The 16094-nt window shown below is 54.6% G+C and overlaps 1 protein-coding gene and 1 pseudogene across 1 annotated transcript in view; one reads left to right on the top strand and one right to left on the bottom strand.

Moving 5' to 3' along the window:
• BMP1 (bone morphogenetic protein 1) overlaps window positions 1-16094 on the top strand; it is a gene marked incomplete at its 5' end in the record, with an annotated part of 48687 nt that overhangs the window by 18360 nt on the left and 14233 nt on the right. The window contains 7 exons of the mRNA XM_004707690.2: window positions 8030-8132; window positions 9740-9856; window positions 10122-10267; window positions 10372-10567; window positions 11635-11760; window positions 12587-12747; window positions 13021-13201. Of these exons, the coding sequence (XP_004707747.1) occupies window positions 8030-8132; window positions 9740-9856; window positions 10122-10267; window positions 10372-10567; window positions 11635-11760; window positions 12587-12747; window positions 13021-13201 (1030 nt within the window). The remainder of the gene's footprint in view (window positions 1-8029; window positions 8133-9739; window positions 9857-10121; window positions 10268-10371; window positions 10568-11634; window positions 11761-12586; window positions 12748-13020; window positions 13202-16094) is intronic.
• Window positions 2804-6161, bottom strand: LOC105979043 (annotated as a pseudogene).

Raw genomic sequence — 16094 nt, 5'->3', positions numbered from 1 at the left:
GTTCAATTCACCTAGAGATGCCTCAAAAGAAAGGCCTGGTAATCTACTTCGGAAATATGATCCATTGAAAATCCTGGATCACAAGTCTATCTTGAGTTAGAATCGACTAGAGGGCAGCTGGGTTTTTCCTCCAACCTTGGGGAAGTTGCTTAACCTCCTTGTGCCTTTGTTTTGATATTAGGATTAAACATGTTAATCTACATAAAGTGCTTAGAGCAGTGCCTAGAACGTAGTGATGATTAATGGTAGCTGCTATCACATATATTCTTAATCTCGTAAATAAATCAACCTTGGTTAACTGTCCCACAGGCCCGTTTAGTCTTATTCTACTTTCAGGATTCTGGTCTGAACCCTTTCAATATCAAAGCATCTTATGCAAGCTCAATGATAATAGTGCAATTAACAGGTGCTGAGTGCTGACCAGTGTGCCAGACTCTTGTTTTTTGTTTTTTTTTTTAATTGGGTATCATTCTTTTTTTTTTTTTTTTTTAAACATTTTATTAGGGGCTCATACAACTGTTATCCCAATCCATACACACATCAATTGTGTAAAGCGTATTTGTACATCATTTCTCAAAACATTTTCTCTCCATTTAAACCCCCGACGTTAGGTCCTCATTTTTCCCCTCCCTCCCCGCTCCCCCCTCCCACATGAGCCCTTGATAGTTTATAAATGGGTATTTTGTCATATCTTGCCCTGTCCAACGTCTCCCTTCATCCACTTTTCAGTTGTCTGTCCCCAAGGGAGGAGGTCACACACAGTTCCATGTAATCGGTTCCCTCTTTCCTACCAGACTCTTGTAAACGTTACAAATGTGAACTTCATTCCCCTCAACCCTATGAGATGGGTACAGCATGAACCAGAACCAGATATCATTGAGTGGCTTGGGACTCTTGACAAGCCTTGTGTGTGTCTGAGAGGAGCTGATCCACGGGGGCTTCGGTGTCTAGGGAGAGTCAAACCTTCAACCTTTTAGTTAAGACCTGAGTGAGTTAACCATTCTCTACCCAGGGACCCCACTACTATTGTAAACAAGCATTCCAACGTATAAACAAGGGGGAAGTAGAGGCTCAAAGGAGCCAAGTGACACCTTTAAGATCATGCAACAAAGCCAGGCTGGAAACCAGGCAGTGGGGGGGGTGGGCGGGGAGGGGGTTGTGGTAAAGGGGGAATTGGTCTTCGAGTTTAATAGCACTGTGGCTAACACCTAACATGGAAAAACATTGTTCTCTCACTTCTTTTCTGGGAGACTTTGCACCCAGGAAGTTCTTTCTCTGCTAACCACTAGGTCAGCAGTTCAAACCCCTCAGTTGTGCCAAGAGGGAGAAAGATGAGACTCTGTTCCAGTCAGACTGTCTGGCTCGGTGAGTCACAATCGGCTGACGGCAGTGGCTGTGGTTCTTTAGGTATGGACATCATTTAAGGAGCCTAGTCATGCCTCCGTTAGGTTAAGTATTCAGCAGCAAATGGCCAGGGAGGAAGCGGTGACAGCTGGCTTCTGTAGCGGTAACAGCCTTGCGGAGCAGGATTAAACTCTGTGGAGCAGGTTTCCTCCCACCAATGGGGTCGCTATGGGTCAGAATGCACTTGGCAACAGCACTTCGCTGGAGGTCCCTGGGCCGTGGAAACAGTTAATACCTGACTACCGAGTGGCTCGCAGGTTGGCTTTGAGCCCACCTAGCGACGCTACCAAAGAGGCCTGGTGATCAAGCCCTATGGTGCACGGGGCGGGGCCATGAGTCGGGACCACAGGGTTATGCACCTTGTACGACCCTCTGCACTCTCTAGTGGAGGAGATGGGTGCTTACCGCCGCCATCTTTTCAGACAGACACTGAGCCTCAAAGAAGCCCGTTACAGGCCCACGCCACAGAGCAGGACGTGGCGGCACTGACCAGTTCACTTTGGCCCAGGGCCGTGCTCCTGCCACAGGACAGAAGTCATTACAACTTGTCACAGACACCTCGGGTCCCAGCACAGCCACCCTGCGCCTCCCTGAGCGTGTCCCTAGCCGCCAGCATGCTTCTTCCTGCGGAGTGGGGTAACCTCGGGTGCCCCCTGCCCACTAGGCAGGGCCCGGGGTGTTCTGTTGCCGTGTGGTTTCTTCTTCAGAGGCCTGAAGCCCTTCCTGGCCAAAGCCAGGCGGCCTCCTTACTCGGTCCGCCAATCTCCTTCTTCTCCCCAGCACTTCTTCACGAGACATTTTTGTTGGTTGTTCATACAAACAACAACCCTGCCCATCGAGTCCCTTCGCAGCTGATAGCCACCCCACGGGACAGAGTAGAACTGCCCCCGCGGGTTCCTGAGGTTGTAAATCTTTACGAGAACAGAAAACATCATTCTTCGCTGGAGGAGTGGCTGGTGGGTTCAAACTGCTGACCTTGTGACCTTGTGGTTAGCAGCCCAACCCGTAACCCACAACACCACCAGGGTTCCTGTTAGCTTGATGGTACATAATATAGTCAAGATTCTTCACCGCCATACGCATTTAAAGAAAAAACAAAAAGACCTCCTATACGAATTTAAGGCCTTGGCAGCCTTGCTTGATGCCGCAATCATTGCGGTCATTCTGGGTCAGGCCGTCCGTCACTTTCATGGCCGCTTAGTAGCTTGTCGATTCAATTTCCTTCATTTCCTCGGACCTCTGCTGCAGCATATTTCTTTTTTTTCCAAAGACTTTATTTTATTGGTCAGTGTGCTTTGGAAGGAGACAGGACATCAATCCTACTGCTTCCAACCCCAGAAGAAGAGCTGTACACAGGACAGGCACAGTGCCAAAGGGCCCATGGAGATGGGACTGTCTCTTACTCATAGATCCAGTCATAGCAACAAGACTTGTACTCTACCAGTTCCTCCGGCTTAAATCAGAGGCTGATTTCTTTCTCAGCGCTCTTGACCGAATCACTGCCGTGAATGATGTTCCTGCCAACTTAACACAGAAGTTGAACACAGAAGTCCCCTCAGAGGGTGCCTGGCTTAGAATCTGCTGGGTTGGTCTCTCCCAGCATCACCCTGCCCGTCTTCACCACATTCAGCCCCTCCCAGACCATGGCCACAATGGGTCCTGAGTTCATGTACTTCACCAGCCCTGGGAAGAAGGGCCGGTCTTTCAGGTCAACGCAGTGCTGCTTCGGTGTTCCTCGGAGGCCTGAAGGAGCTTCATGGCCACCAGACGGAAGCCCTTCTGCTCAAAGCGCTTGATGATGTCGCCCACCAGGCCGTCCGGCTTGATGGCAATGAAGGTGCGCTCACTATTGGCCCTGGTGCAAGTCCGGGAGGGAGCGGGCACTGCTGCAGCATATTTCAGGGAAGCTTTTCTTTTTTTTAAGTCATTTTATTGGGGGCTCTTATCACAATCCATACATCAGTTGAATCAGGCATGTTTGTACATATGTTGCCCTCATTCTTTTCTAGACATTTACTTTCTATTGAGCCCTTGGTATCAACTCTCCCCGCCCCGCCCCATAACCTCCCGGTAGATTGTATATTGTTATTATTTTCATCTCTCACACTGACCGCTGTCTCCCTTCCCCCATGTTTTCTGTTGTTCTTCCCCCTGGAGAGAGGAATATGGTTATGTGTCGATCACTGCGATCAGTTTCACCTTTCTCCCTTCCTTGGAAGCTTTTCTACATTTCTGGTATTACTCACCATGCTAGGGTAAATGTTTTAAAACACGCATCTTTGTACCCGTGGGCAAGTCTATCTGTATAGCAGATTCCTTCAAGCACAATCTCACGCATTCATTGAAACGCTGTTCACTGGCGTATCTGCTCCGTGCCAGGCACTGGGCCCAACCACAGCGAACTGAACAGGCAAAATCCATGGCCTTCTGGACTTTGTGTTTTGGCGCAGGCTGAGGGGAGATGGACAGTAAGCAGTCAGCAAGAGCTTGGGAGGAACCCACGGCGTAAGAGGTGAGGGAAGGAGGGGGAAGCAGGAGAATGCAGCTTTAACAGAAAGACCACAAGTCAGTGACTTTAAAGACCAGCAGCGTGCTTTCTCCTCGTTCTGGGGGCTGGCTGCCCACGTCCAGGTTCGCATCTCAGCCATGTTGATGCCGTCTTTGTTGGTAGCCCCTGATGTTCCCCGATTTCTTGGCTTGTAATCTGTTCTCTGGGAGCCCTGGTGGCATAGTGGGTTATGTGCTGTGCTACTAACCACAAGGTGAGCAGTTCAAATTCACCAGGCACTCCAAGGGAGAAAGCTGAGGTTGCATGTCCCTGAAAAGATCGACTGCCTCTGAAACCCAAAGGAGGAAGAGCTACTCTCCCCACAGGGTTGCTAGGAGTCAGACTGACTCAAAGGCAGTGAGGCGCTTCTGTCTGTTTTGCAGTGAGTTTCAGTCTATTCCTCTGAGAGTAGAGGATGGTGAGATTCCATCTCATATATGTTGGCTGTGTTGCCGGGAGGGACTTGAAAAGGAGCACCATGGTTGGTAAAGTAGAGGGGCAGTGAAAAGAGGAAGGCCCCTCTCAGACACAACCGAATCGTGGGGATGGAGCAACATCAGGCTGTGTTGTGTTCCGTTGTGCGTGGGGTCGCTGTGGGTGGGAACCAACGCAACAGTCTCTAACAACAGCAAGTCATTTGTCACAGATCACCTGCCTTTACCTGTGCGTGTCGATGTGCCTACTCTGGTCTTTTTCTGGCTCAAAAGTGGTTAGATGTAGGGCACACCCTAAATTGCTATGGCCTTATTCACATCATAATGAAAAGCCTGCTGCCAAACAGGATTACATCCATAAGTGTGGGGTTAGGGATCTCAGTACATATTTGGGTGGGGTCTGAGGACAGGAGAAAGGTGGGGCTTTGTACTCCAGTTAAGAGTTAGTCTCGGGAATTCTCAGGGGCAGGGCTACCCTATTCTATAGGGTTGCTATGAGTCAGCACCCACTCTATGGCAGGGAGTTTGTTTCCTTTTGTGGGGGTCGGGAGGGGCACGATTGAATCCATAACAGCACGGCTGTTTATGTGGGACTGTGAGGGAAGGGCCCATTCGTGTTGGGTGACATTGAGGCGGAAACTAACAATGGCAAGTAAGGGTTCCCGTTGGGTGAGCCTATCCATGACTTTGAAAAATGTCATGGAAAACCTGATCTCATTCTATTTATCGTTGAGAGCCACAATTAATAAAAGGACCCTCGGGCATAAATACATTACACTCGGGAACGAATCAAAAGAAATGAGGGAGGGTGGACCGTGGGCTCATGAGGCAGCTCCAGAGATGTGCATCGTGAAAGAGGGGAAAACCCACTGCCATCAAGCCGATTCCGAGTCCGAGCCACCCGTTAGCACGGTGTGGAACTGCCCCTGTGAGTTTCTGCAACTAACCTTTTATGGGAGTAGAAAGCCCTATCTTTCTCCCGAGGAGCAGCTGGTGGTTTCGAACTGCAGACCTTGCAGCCAGCAGCCCAGCATGTAATCACTACTCCACCGGGGCTCGTGAAGAGGTGAGGGGCAGTGAGAAGATGGTAGGCTCAATGGAGTGATGGTCACGGTGAATTGGAGGTATCCTTGGGCTCCATGTACTAAAACAAAGTAACCTAAACTCAATGTGTGTGGGGAGGGGGTGCGGCCACAAAAATTTGGCAAGAGTAAAAGGTTTCTGAATGCCCAACGACCAAACTTTAATTCAAAATCAAACACATAATGGATCAGAGATGTTTCTGGCAGTGCTTTCCCAGTTGCGAAAAAAATGAGGTTGTGAGTGGAAAACAGCTGTGAAGTGGGCGTGGGAACATCGGGGCGGTGGGGGGAGGCATGTGTGGATGAAGATGCAGGGGTCCTGAAACCGAGAGGCTGAGAAGAGCACACATTTGTTGATGAGTGCCAAATCTGGGGCAGGCCACGGGGGTGTGTGGTTTAGCACAGACAGAGAGCCTCAGATAGGAGAGTCACAGAGCGGAGAGGCCAGGACATTGGGAGGATTACCCAGCTGGGTGTTTAAGTCGCCAAGAAATATGACGGGCTTGGTGTCAGTGACGGTGAGCAAGCAGCTCTTCCTTGAGCACCATCGGCCCTGGTTACAGAGAGCAATCGCTGGTGCCCGCTTGGGCACCTTTTCATCTGGGCTTCCACTCTGTCTGCTTCTAACTCGCCCATAAGCCATCGGGTGCGGGACCTTCTTAGCTTCTTCTGCTCCAGCAGGGCACCTGCCATTCCATCAGGGTGAGCCCCTTAGGTCATCCGCTGGTTACCCTGGCAGTGCAGAGTAGCTGGCTCCCGGTGGTTCTTGCTGCTGGAAACCCTGTATGCAGGCATTTGGGCTCGCTCTGGAAACTCACAGAAAGGAAACTTTCCTTTCTGGAAAGTGCGCTTCGCAACTTGTTAGCATGATGACCTGTTAAGGAAGGCTGGTACCTCCGTATCAGTGTACAGTGTTCCTCCAGCAGGAAGGAATTCCCATTTAATGAAGCGGAAACAAGTTAATACTTGGGAGGCAGTGATGTCGCTGTGTGGTAGGCTCAATGCCACACACACACACACACACACACACACACACACACGCTACCCCTAACCCCATGGATTTCCTTTCTTAGCAGACCATAGAGAATCCTTCGTAAGGTTACCATCAGTTTTAATCATAGAAATGAGGTAACCAATAGAGTCGTAAGTGGCGGAAATGTAATATTTCTTAGACTCTATGGAGACTAGCAACAAAATCTTTCTCCTGTCAATTACATTATGAATAGCAACAATAAAAGGTACTGAACAGACACCTTTTAAAAATGTTCTCCTTCTTTAATTACTACTTCATTCCCAAGAAAGTTATTTATGGCCACAGGTTCACAAACCCTAATTACTACAATACTGTAGGAAAACATCAGAAAATCTGACAAAATCAGCAACTCTAAAAACATAGGTAACCAAACAATTCCTCATGCATGTAGCTCTTGCAGACAAAGCCACGTGGTTGGAAGCATGCTCGCGGTTGGGTGATAATGACGGCTCTGACCTGAACACATCCAAAGGTTCAGAAAGTGAATCCGCATGGAATTTTTCACCTCCCAGGCGTCATTGACACATGTAGGCTGGGCTTACAGGGAAAAACTGTTTTTGTTATTCTAGCGGCAGGGATTATTCAATTAAAAAATAATAATACATTTTTGCTGAAAAAACAAAACAAAATACATTTCTGCTGAAACACGGAGCAGAAATTTTTTCAGACACTTATTTCAGCCCCATCCCCTCTGATGGTGTCACCTGGTGCAGACTGTGTCCCCCATACCCTCTAGTGACCCCGCTGATGAGAGGCGGTGGGGCAACACCTTGGGTGTGTGAAGTACCATCTAAGGGTTAGAGGCACGTGTCCCCAATCCACACTCGAGACAGCTGGGTTCAGGGTCTTGTGGTAATTGACCCGAATGGCCCTACAGCAGAACACGCAATGTAGAGCTGTCATTGAAACCCAGGCTTGTGTGCTGGGGTTGGAGTTCTGTTTTTTGTTTTTTCACCAAGTGTTCTTTTAATGTCTACATCTTATCCTTTGAAGTCATGGTACCTCGAGGACAGGAGTGCATCTTAAAAACCTTCAAGGGCAGGATTCAGACCTGGCCGCCCCCTCAGCAGCCAGCACCCCTCCAGAGTAAGCACTCCATACACTGGGATGATCAATAACTCAGCCTTTCCCCTCTAGGCCTTTCACTCCCAGTTCAGAGCCCTCACACCACCCAGACTCTCCCTATGGCTGCAGAGAGCCAGACCCTCTGCAGAGGCTGTGGTTGATACGATCTGAGTGGACTGCCGGCCAAGCCGAGTGTTTCACCCAAAGCAATGGCCCATACCAGAGGGAGGCCGCCAAAATGGGAGTGCTGGGCCCATGCTCATCTCTCCGCCTGGGGCGCCTAGGAAGAAGGCTGACTTCAACAGGAGGGCATCTGCTCCAGGGTGACATTTCTGCTACAGAAGTTCCTTTTTTGGCACCCCTCACTGTTACCAACTAGCAAACGTGGGCAGTGGTCAAGAGTCTGGCCAAGGTGTGGGGAGGAGTGTAACCCTCTCTCTTACCCTCACCCCGTCTCCCCTAGATCATTCTTAACTTCACGTCCATGGATCTCTACCGCAGCCGCCTGTGCTGGTATGACTATGTGGAGGTTCGAGATGGATTCTGGAGAAAGGCACCCCTCCGAGGTAAACCGCACCCCAGCTTGCCCTCCTGCCTCCTCCCATGACTGGCTCCTTCTCACCAGGAGCCCCCTCACGCTCTCTTCATCCTTCTCGGGGGGGCCTGATACTGCCGGTAGCAACATCATGGTCCCAGCCGCATAACCAGTTCGTCGTGTGACCCTGGACAAGTGCCCTCCTGCTCTGGACTGCACGGTCCTTGATGCGTGCTCCCAGGCCTCCCTGGCAGGGTGGCTGTCCTACGGAGAGGGGAGGGAGTCATTTGAACTGGCATTGAGAGGCAGGCAGCCAGTTCTGCCCTGGGCCTGAGAGCATCCCCACAGCTCCATGTTCTGCTCCTCTCCGGGCAATTTCAGAGACCCCCCTTCACCTGTCTGCCCGGTCCAGTTCAGCGTGTCCACTGTGCTGCCAGGTTCAAAAGGGAGCCGGTCTGTTAACTGACCAGGGGAGGGACTGCATGCCAGGGGCGGTGGCCAGTGATGGCTTTCATAGGATCCTTTGTCTCTGGTGGGGTCTACTGGTGGCTTAGTGGTTAAACCTTGCGGCTGCTAACCAAAAGGTTGGGGCTCTGAATCTACAGAGGAGGTTGCTGTGAGTTGGAATGGATTCCACGACGGCAGTGAGCCCGGGTTGGTGTGTGCTGGGGCCAGGGTGGGGCTGGGAGAGTAAGAGTTCAATTCGCACAGCAGAAGGGGCTGCTGAGAACATCGAATTAGGGCTAAGGGAGCCAGGTGTTTCCTTGAGAGTTTTCCCGTTGCACGTGCAGAGAGGACTGTGACATCTCCTTTCTGCGGTCTGCAGCTCGGGGCTGCTCATCCGCCTGAGAAGCCTGGGCCCCACAGACTGTGCCTGAAGCAGGCGGATGGATGGATTCCTGCCAACACTTGCTTCTCTTCCTCCCAGTTTATGATATCCGACTAGTCCTTCCCAGTCCCCCAAAGCAGCTGTCAATACAACACTTCCTCGGACAGCCGTGTTCCTGTTTCCAAGACTGCAGTTCCTTGTTCGTAACTCGCATTCCTGGGTCAGCACCCTCTGTCCCTTTGTGGGAAGTTGGGAAACACCCAGTCTTATTAGGAACACACAAATCATCCTGTGCAGAGGCTTGACTGCTGAGAATTCCACTGGGCCCCCCAGATGTTGCTTCTTGTTGGTTTTTATTTCAAAGGAGGCTCACCCCCCCCACCCCCCACCCAACTCAGTCTCCAATCCTGGGATGGACTGGCGTCCAGTTGCATGGCCTGCATTCGGTCAAGTGAAAGCATGTTGTAGTGTCCATAGTAGGTTGATACCTGGCCCGAGACTGTTGGTTATCAGAAGGCCCCACTTTGCTCCCAGAAACTGACCCCTGTCCCAGGTGCCTGCTGTCCTCCGGAATGGCCTTTGGTTTGCAAGCACAAGCTAATCCAAGGGGCGCAGACTCGGGAATGTGTGCGTCAGGTGCTAGGGGCCTGCACAGCAGTGGGAAAACTGATAGAGTAGCCACAGGTCAAGGCCGGGGACCCCAAGCCCCCACAGAAGTAGGGTAGGCGTGCTAAGAGCCAGGTTTGATGTCAGACAGGGAGCGGGACTATCAGCAGGGCCCTCACTGCCCCTCTGCCCACACCGTGCAGGCCGCTTCTGCGGGGGCAAACTCCCTGAGCCCATCGTCTCCACCGACAGCCGCCTCTGGGTTGAATTCCGCAGCAGCAGCAATTGGGTTGGAAAGGGCTTCTTTGCTGTTTATGAAGGTACTTCGGGAAGGGTGTGGGAGTCGCATGCAAGGCCCCAGCTGGAGGGCAGGGGCAAGGTTGGAGGGAGGGCAAAAAGGCGGGCTTCAAGTAATTGGAGGGGCAGTGGGATTGGCCGGGGCCTGGAGGGCACTGGATAGCAGGGGGTCACAGGGGGTCACAGCAGAGGGCTGTGGGATAGCAGGGGAACAGGGAACGGGGCTGGCAAGCAGAGAAGGGCATTCTGATCCACCTCCCTTTCCCACTTCCCCCTGGGTCCTCAAAGCCATCTGTGGGGGTGATGTGAAAAAGGACAACGGCCACATCCAGTCACCCAACTACCCGGATGATTACCGGCCCAGCAAAGTCTGCATCTGGCGGATCCAGGTGTCCGAAGGCTTCCACGTGGGCCTCACCTTCCAGTCCTTTGAGGTAGCCCAGAGGCCCTCTGATACGACACCCGGGCCCCTGGCCTTATCCGTCTGTCCCCCCCGTAAGTGGGAGCTCCCGCTGATAACCCCCTCACCCACCTCCAGATCGAGCGTCACGACAGCTGTGCCTACGACTACTTGGAGGTGCGTGACGGGCACAGCGAGAGCAGCCCCCTCGTTGGGCGCTACTGCGGCTATGAGAAGCCGGACGACATCAAGAGCACCTCCAGCCGCCTGTGGCTCAAGTTCGTCTCTGACGGATCCATTAACAAAGCTGGCTTCGCCGTCAACTTTTTCAAAGGTGCCTCTCTCCCTCTTCTCAACCTGTGCCCCTGACTCCCACTCCTTTCACTCTGGGAAGGGTGCAGGCAGGACCGACACCGGGAGCCCTGCTCTGTCGGAGCCTCTTACCTGGGGAGGAAAGACCCACCCACCTGAAAAGCCGGGTAACGGAGCGAGTGAACAATGCGCCCTCTATAAAAGTAGCTGGTGTGCAGTGCACGCTGCAGTGCGTGCTCTGTCGTGAGTTCTGGGACGGTTGAGGAGTTCCTGGAAGCCCCCAGAGTTTGTAGAAAAGGAACACCAACAAGGGGCGAGGCAGGGGGTGCTGTGCAAGCTGTAGGCTCTAGGAGAGAGGCAGCGGGGACTCCTTCGTGTGTCACTCGGCCAGTCCCCTGGGATGTTTCAGTCCCTCCATCACAGGTGTAGTGTCAGGGTCTGAGCCCGTGGTTCTCGACCTTCCTAATGCCACGACCCTTAAATACAGTTCCTCATGTTGTGGGGACCCCCCAACCATAACATTATTTCTGTTGCTACTCCATCACTGTCGTTTTGCTACTGTTATGAATCAGGCGGCCCCTGTGAAAGGGTCGTTTGATTCCCAAAGGGGTCTTGACCCACAGGTTGAGAACCGCTGGTCTAAGCATCAATGAAGCGGTGTCCTAAACCCAGAGCATGGTCCCTAAGCGACTTCTGTAAATGGCGATGGCTGTTAGAGTCAGGAGGCAGGCTCAGTGGGGGGTGGGTGTGTGGGTGGGTGTGTGTCCAGACCAACATCTTCCCACCTTGTCCACTACCTCAGGTCACTACTGTCCTGTTGGGAGCCTCACAAGTAGAACACCCTCAGCACCTGAGTAGGGTTCTAAGCAGCCCTTGGCTGGATGGGTGCAGCAGGTGGGGCAGGGGGAGGCCCCTGGTCTCTCAGCTGAGCAGACAAGTGAGACTCACAGCTGACTGTGCCCCCCCCCCCACACACACATTGGCATGAGACTGGGGTGGCCATGAGAAGCCTTAGGGACTTGGCCCTGCAGCAGAGGTCAGGAAGATGGCCTGGCCTAGAAGCCCCTGACCTTCCTTTCTTCATGCCAGAGGTGGACGAGTGTTCTCGGCCCAACCGTGGGGGCTGTGAGCAGCGGTGCCTCAACACCCTGGGCAGCTACAAGTGCAGCTGTGACCCAGGCTATGAGCTGGCCCCCGACAAGCGCCGCTGTGAGGGTGAGTGCCCCCCATGCTGCCTCAGGTTTCTGCTGCCCCCTGGGGAATGGGGTTTCTTATTCCCCTGAACAGATGTCATCCTGGGACTCCCTTTCTTCCCTGACTGAGCCCCAAAGATCCCCCAACTCTCTTCACAGCTCACGCTAAGAAACGCGTTTCATATTGAAAATCTGTGTGAGGCACCCTGGTATTGGTTTGTGGTTTTTTGTTTTGCTTTGTTTTGTTCAAACTTATTGTTCTTCTTACTTATTTTTCTTAACGCTGCACTTGACCTGTTAATTGATTTCACCGCCCACCAGCCTCTCCATTTGAAACACTGTTCGAGGATGGCCTCTCTCTAAGGAGGCTCCCAGAGGCTGTGAAAATCCCTTCCTGCCTCACCAGTCCCCACCCTTGGTGTGAGCACTCCATGCTGCCTGACCATCTCCCAACTGTCTGGTCCCTCCCTCCCGCCTCCTTCCACTCCTCCCTGTCCATGTGCCCATACCCCATGCCTTGAGCCCCTCACCACCACCCCAGTCCCTCTTCTCAGCAGACACCCTGGCCGGTTTTCTCTCTTTCTCTCTCTCTCTGAGAAAATAGAAATGGCCACACATTGAAGTCCTCACACTCCCACCTCCCTCCCAGCTGGCCCCTGAAGAGTCCACCCTCCCACTGCCTCCTCCTCCCATCTGTCCCAGAGCGACCAGCTGCAGCCCCGGGGCTGCTGGGAACCCTACATCCCTGTCTCCTCCGAGATGCAGCCCAGCTGTCCCTGAGCCCTGGCAACACCCCTCCCCTAGAGCAGGAACCCTAACGCATGATGCCACCTCCCTTGTCCCCCCAGCGGCCTGTGGTGGATTCCTCACCAAGCTCAACGGCTCCATCACCAGCCCAGGCTGGCCCAAGGAGTATCCCCCTAACAAAAACTGCATCTGGCAGTTGGTGGCCCCCACCCAGTACCGCATCTCCCTGCAGTTCGACTTCTTTGAGACAGAGGGCAACGACGTAAGTGCCCTCCCCGGGCTGAGGAGGGCAGGGAGGTCAGAGGCAGAAGCACGCCAAGAATGCAGGGGAGGCGGGACTGCTCCCAGCCAGGGCACGTGGGGCAAGCTCAGATGCAGGGCTCCATTGGGAGGGGGCACCACTGGGAAGTGTGAGGATGTCATTCGAGGCTACCACAAGCATCCACAGACAGGGAGTTTGCCCCGGGTGGGGACGGGGGTCACCCACCGGGAGGGGCTTCCCGGAGGAGGCAGCCTGGCCTGGGCCCCCCTGCAGGTGTGCAAGTACGACTTCGTGGAGGTGCGAAGCGGCCTCACAGCCGACTCCAAGCTGCATGGCAAGTTCTGCGGCTCCGAGAAGCCCGAGGTCATCACCTCCCAGTACAACAACATGCGCGTGGAGTTCAAGTCCGACAATACCGTCTCCAAAAAGGGCTTCCAGGCCCACTTCTTCTCAGGTAACCCAGGCCTCTCCAGCTCTGAGCCCCTCCCTCTCCAAAGAGTGGGGCGCCCCCTCCCGAGTGCTGGGGTCAGGGCACTGGTCTCTCTGCTTCCCCTCCCAGCAGCCCCCACCAGGCTGTCCTGAGCAGCCCCTCTGGCAGTTGGTGGTCTGTCCTCCCTGCGTCCCCCGGGGGTGGGGGAGTACAGGAGGTGGTTCTGGGGAAGGGAGGAGCAGACACATGCACAGAGGAATACAGGGAAAGGGCATTCCAGGTGTCCAGAGCCAAGCGGGCCAAGGCTCAGGAGAGGGCAGGTCCGGGGAACAGGAGTTCCGTTTGGCTGGGGAGGAGGAGGCTGTTTGGATTGGCCTGGATAGGGCCAATTCTCTGGAAGCCACTAGCCCGCTAATCAGACCCTGCACAAGTCAACCTGGTTCAGCCCTGGGCCTTCAGCAAGAAGAGAAGCCTCCCTTCCTCCCACACCCAAGTCCCCCCACTCCCCATGCCGGGGACTGAGGCGCCGTCAGTTTGTGGAGAGCCAGGACAGCGAGGGTATCCAGCCTTGGAGGGCCCCCCTCTTGGGGCAGTCACAAGCGTCATCAGCTGGGCCCCTGGTGGTCTAGGGAGACCCCTCCCCACTCTATGGATTCCTCAGCCCTTCAGTGGACTGTCTGGTTCCTTGGGCCTGAGCTAGAAGGGGCTGGTGGACTTACTGGCAGTGAACACAGGCGCTTGGGGGTGGAGGTGGCTACAGAGCATGGGAGGATGGTTTTATGGGGGAGGGGGGCCAGAAAGCTGCATCCTGACATGCCTGGTGGGGCAGGCCTCGGGGCTGGTGGGGGGGTGGCTGGGACTGAGTGCCCCCTGCCCACGCCCGAGTTGGTGCTGCTTCCCTCCCCCGCCCTTCCCCCAGGCTGGCTCCTGCATTCTCAGTGCCCGGGTGGGCACCCTGCATCCCTGCCTGCCCCACTTGGATGCCATCCTTGTGCGCTGGATCCCTGCTTGGCACTGCCAGCCACACTGCTCTGCTTAAGTGCCCTGTTCTCTAACCATCCCACCGCCCACCCCCCACTCCCACAGCTTGCTAGGACCCTTCCCCTGCTATGCAAATTCCTCTCTGCCCTGTGCCCACCTGAGACTCCTCACAGATGCCCACCAGAGGACTGAGGGGCGTTACCCCTTCTCAGGGTGGGTTGTGTCCCAGGAGACCATTACCTGCTTACTCTCGTCTCTTCCTGCCTTTCTGTGACTCTAGTCTGTGGGGCGGGGTACCAACACTCACGTCTGTCAGGCCCAGAGCCCAGAGCGCTCCACCCAAGGGACATTGCCCTGCTCTGGCGTGACCACTGCACCCACCCCACCCTCCGGCTGCACAGCAACAGGCATGCACACACGCACACACGTGCACACTCACACGCACACATGCACACTGCCCCGTGGCACCAGCAGTCTGCAGAGGAGCCTCACCGGTGGGCATCAAGGTGCACCCTCGGGGCGTGGGGCATCTGACTTTGGGGACACTCATCAAGGAGACCCCAAGCCATGAAGGAGAAGCAAGAGCCTGGAAGACCTTCACTCTGACCCCTGCCAGCTTCCAGGGCATTGGGGCACTGTAGGGTGAGTGCCATCCCCCTGCCCGGGCCCATGCCCATCTCCCCCTGCTCCTGCCACTCTCGCATTCTGTTCTCCTGGCTCAGAGGTGAGGTGGCCCACCCACTCCCTCTCCACTGGTGCCAGAGCCGCAGCCCCGGATGCTGAAGCAGCCCTTCCCTCAGGGCTGCCTCTTCTCTCACTCAGTCCTCCAGTTGTTCTCTTACCCACTCGCTCGTGCGTTCGCCAAGTCTCGCTGTTACCCCTACTCTGCGTACCCACACTAGGTATTTGGAATGCAGCTACGAGCAAGGCACGAGGGTTAAAGGGTGTCAGGGAAGTTGTCATTCAGTCCCTGAGCTACACGTTCCCATGGGAGGCAGTCAGCCTCCGTGGGTACCCTGAAACAGAGCCCAGCTGTGAGCCCCCCAGGGACTGACTCCTCACGATGAGTCCTAGGCTGGCCCCTCGGCCCCACACTTCCAGCAGGGCCTGTGCCCAGGCCCCCTTTGACACTCTGAGTCGAGTCCTTAAGAAGGGACTTGGGAACTCCTAGCTCTGGTTCCTATGCACCCTGAGGGCTCTGGACTTGGAGAAGCAGAAGCTTCCGGATCCAGCACTTCAGCCTTCAGGCACTTCCTCTGACCAAGAGCAGAGGCAGGGCCCTTGCCACAGACCCCGCCTGGCCATTGGAACGCCAGCAGGCATCTGTTCTATGTCACGGGTGGGCTCTGGAATTCCGGGTGTCCATGTGGAGCGCCGTACTTTCCCGGACTGCCTGCCTATATCCCAAGCATACCGTCCCCCAATGACCACCCACCTGAGCTCTGTGGGTATGGCAGACAAAAGCTGTGGCCAGGTGTAGCTGTGTGTCCATCCACATGTGTGTGTGAGAGTAAGAGAGTGAGCACCCATAGGTGGGACTGCACCTGGCTCCAGAGATGCTCGTCCCAGCATCTCTGCGTCTGGGTGCGGTGGTATACGTCTCCGCATGTACATATGGGTGTCTGTCCTGTGTGTGTGTGTGTGTGTGTGTGTGTGTGAGTGTGTGCGCGCGCCTGTGCTCTATATCTGGGACATCTATGAATGCGGCAGTGTGTCTCACATGCTCAAAGGATGCAGCCAGTGGACCGAGCAAGAGCAGGGTTCTCAGCACGGCCATGTTCCTACCTATGACTGGGGTGCCTGCCCCTGCAGGGCCTTCCCCCACCACAGGCTCACCCCATCCTGTTGCTGTGCCTCCTCTTACCGCTGCCCCTCCCCTCATGGCCTGGCTGCACGGGACATGCCGCCTGCATGTGTCCTCCCGCTGTCCCCGCCC

This window comes from Echinops telfairi, unplaced genomic scaffold, assembly GCF_000313985.2.
Source record: "Echinops telfairi isolate 266 unplaced genomic scaffold, ASM31398v2 ScPeMD7_9;HRSCAF=40, whole genome shotgun sequence".
NCBI classification, from domain to species: domain Eukaryota; kingdom Metazoa; phylum Chordata; class Mammalia; order Afrosoricida; family Tenrecidae; genus Echinops; species Echinops telfairi.
Note: the sequence above shows the minus strand (reverse complement) of the source record. Positions and strands in the feature narration are given on the sequence as shown.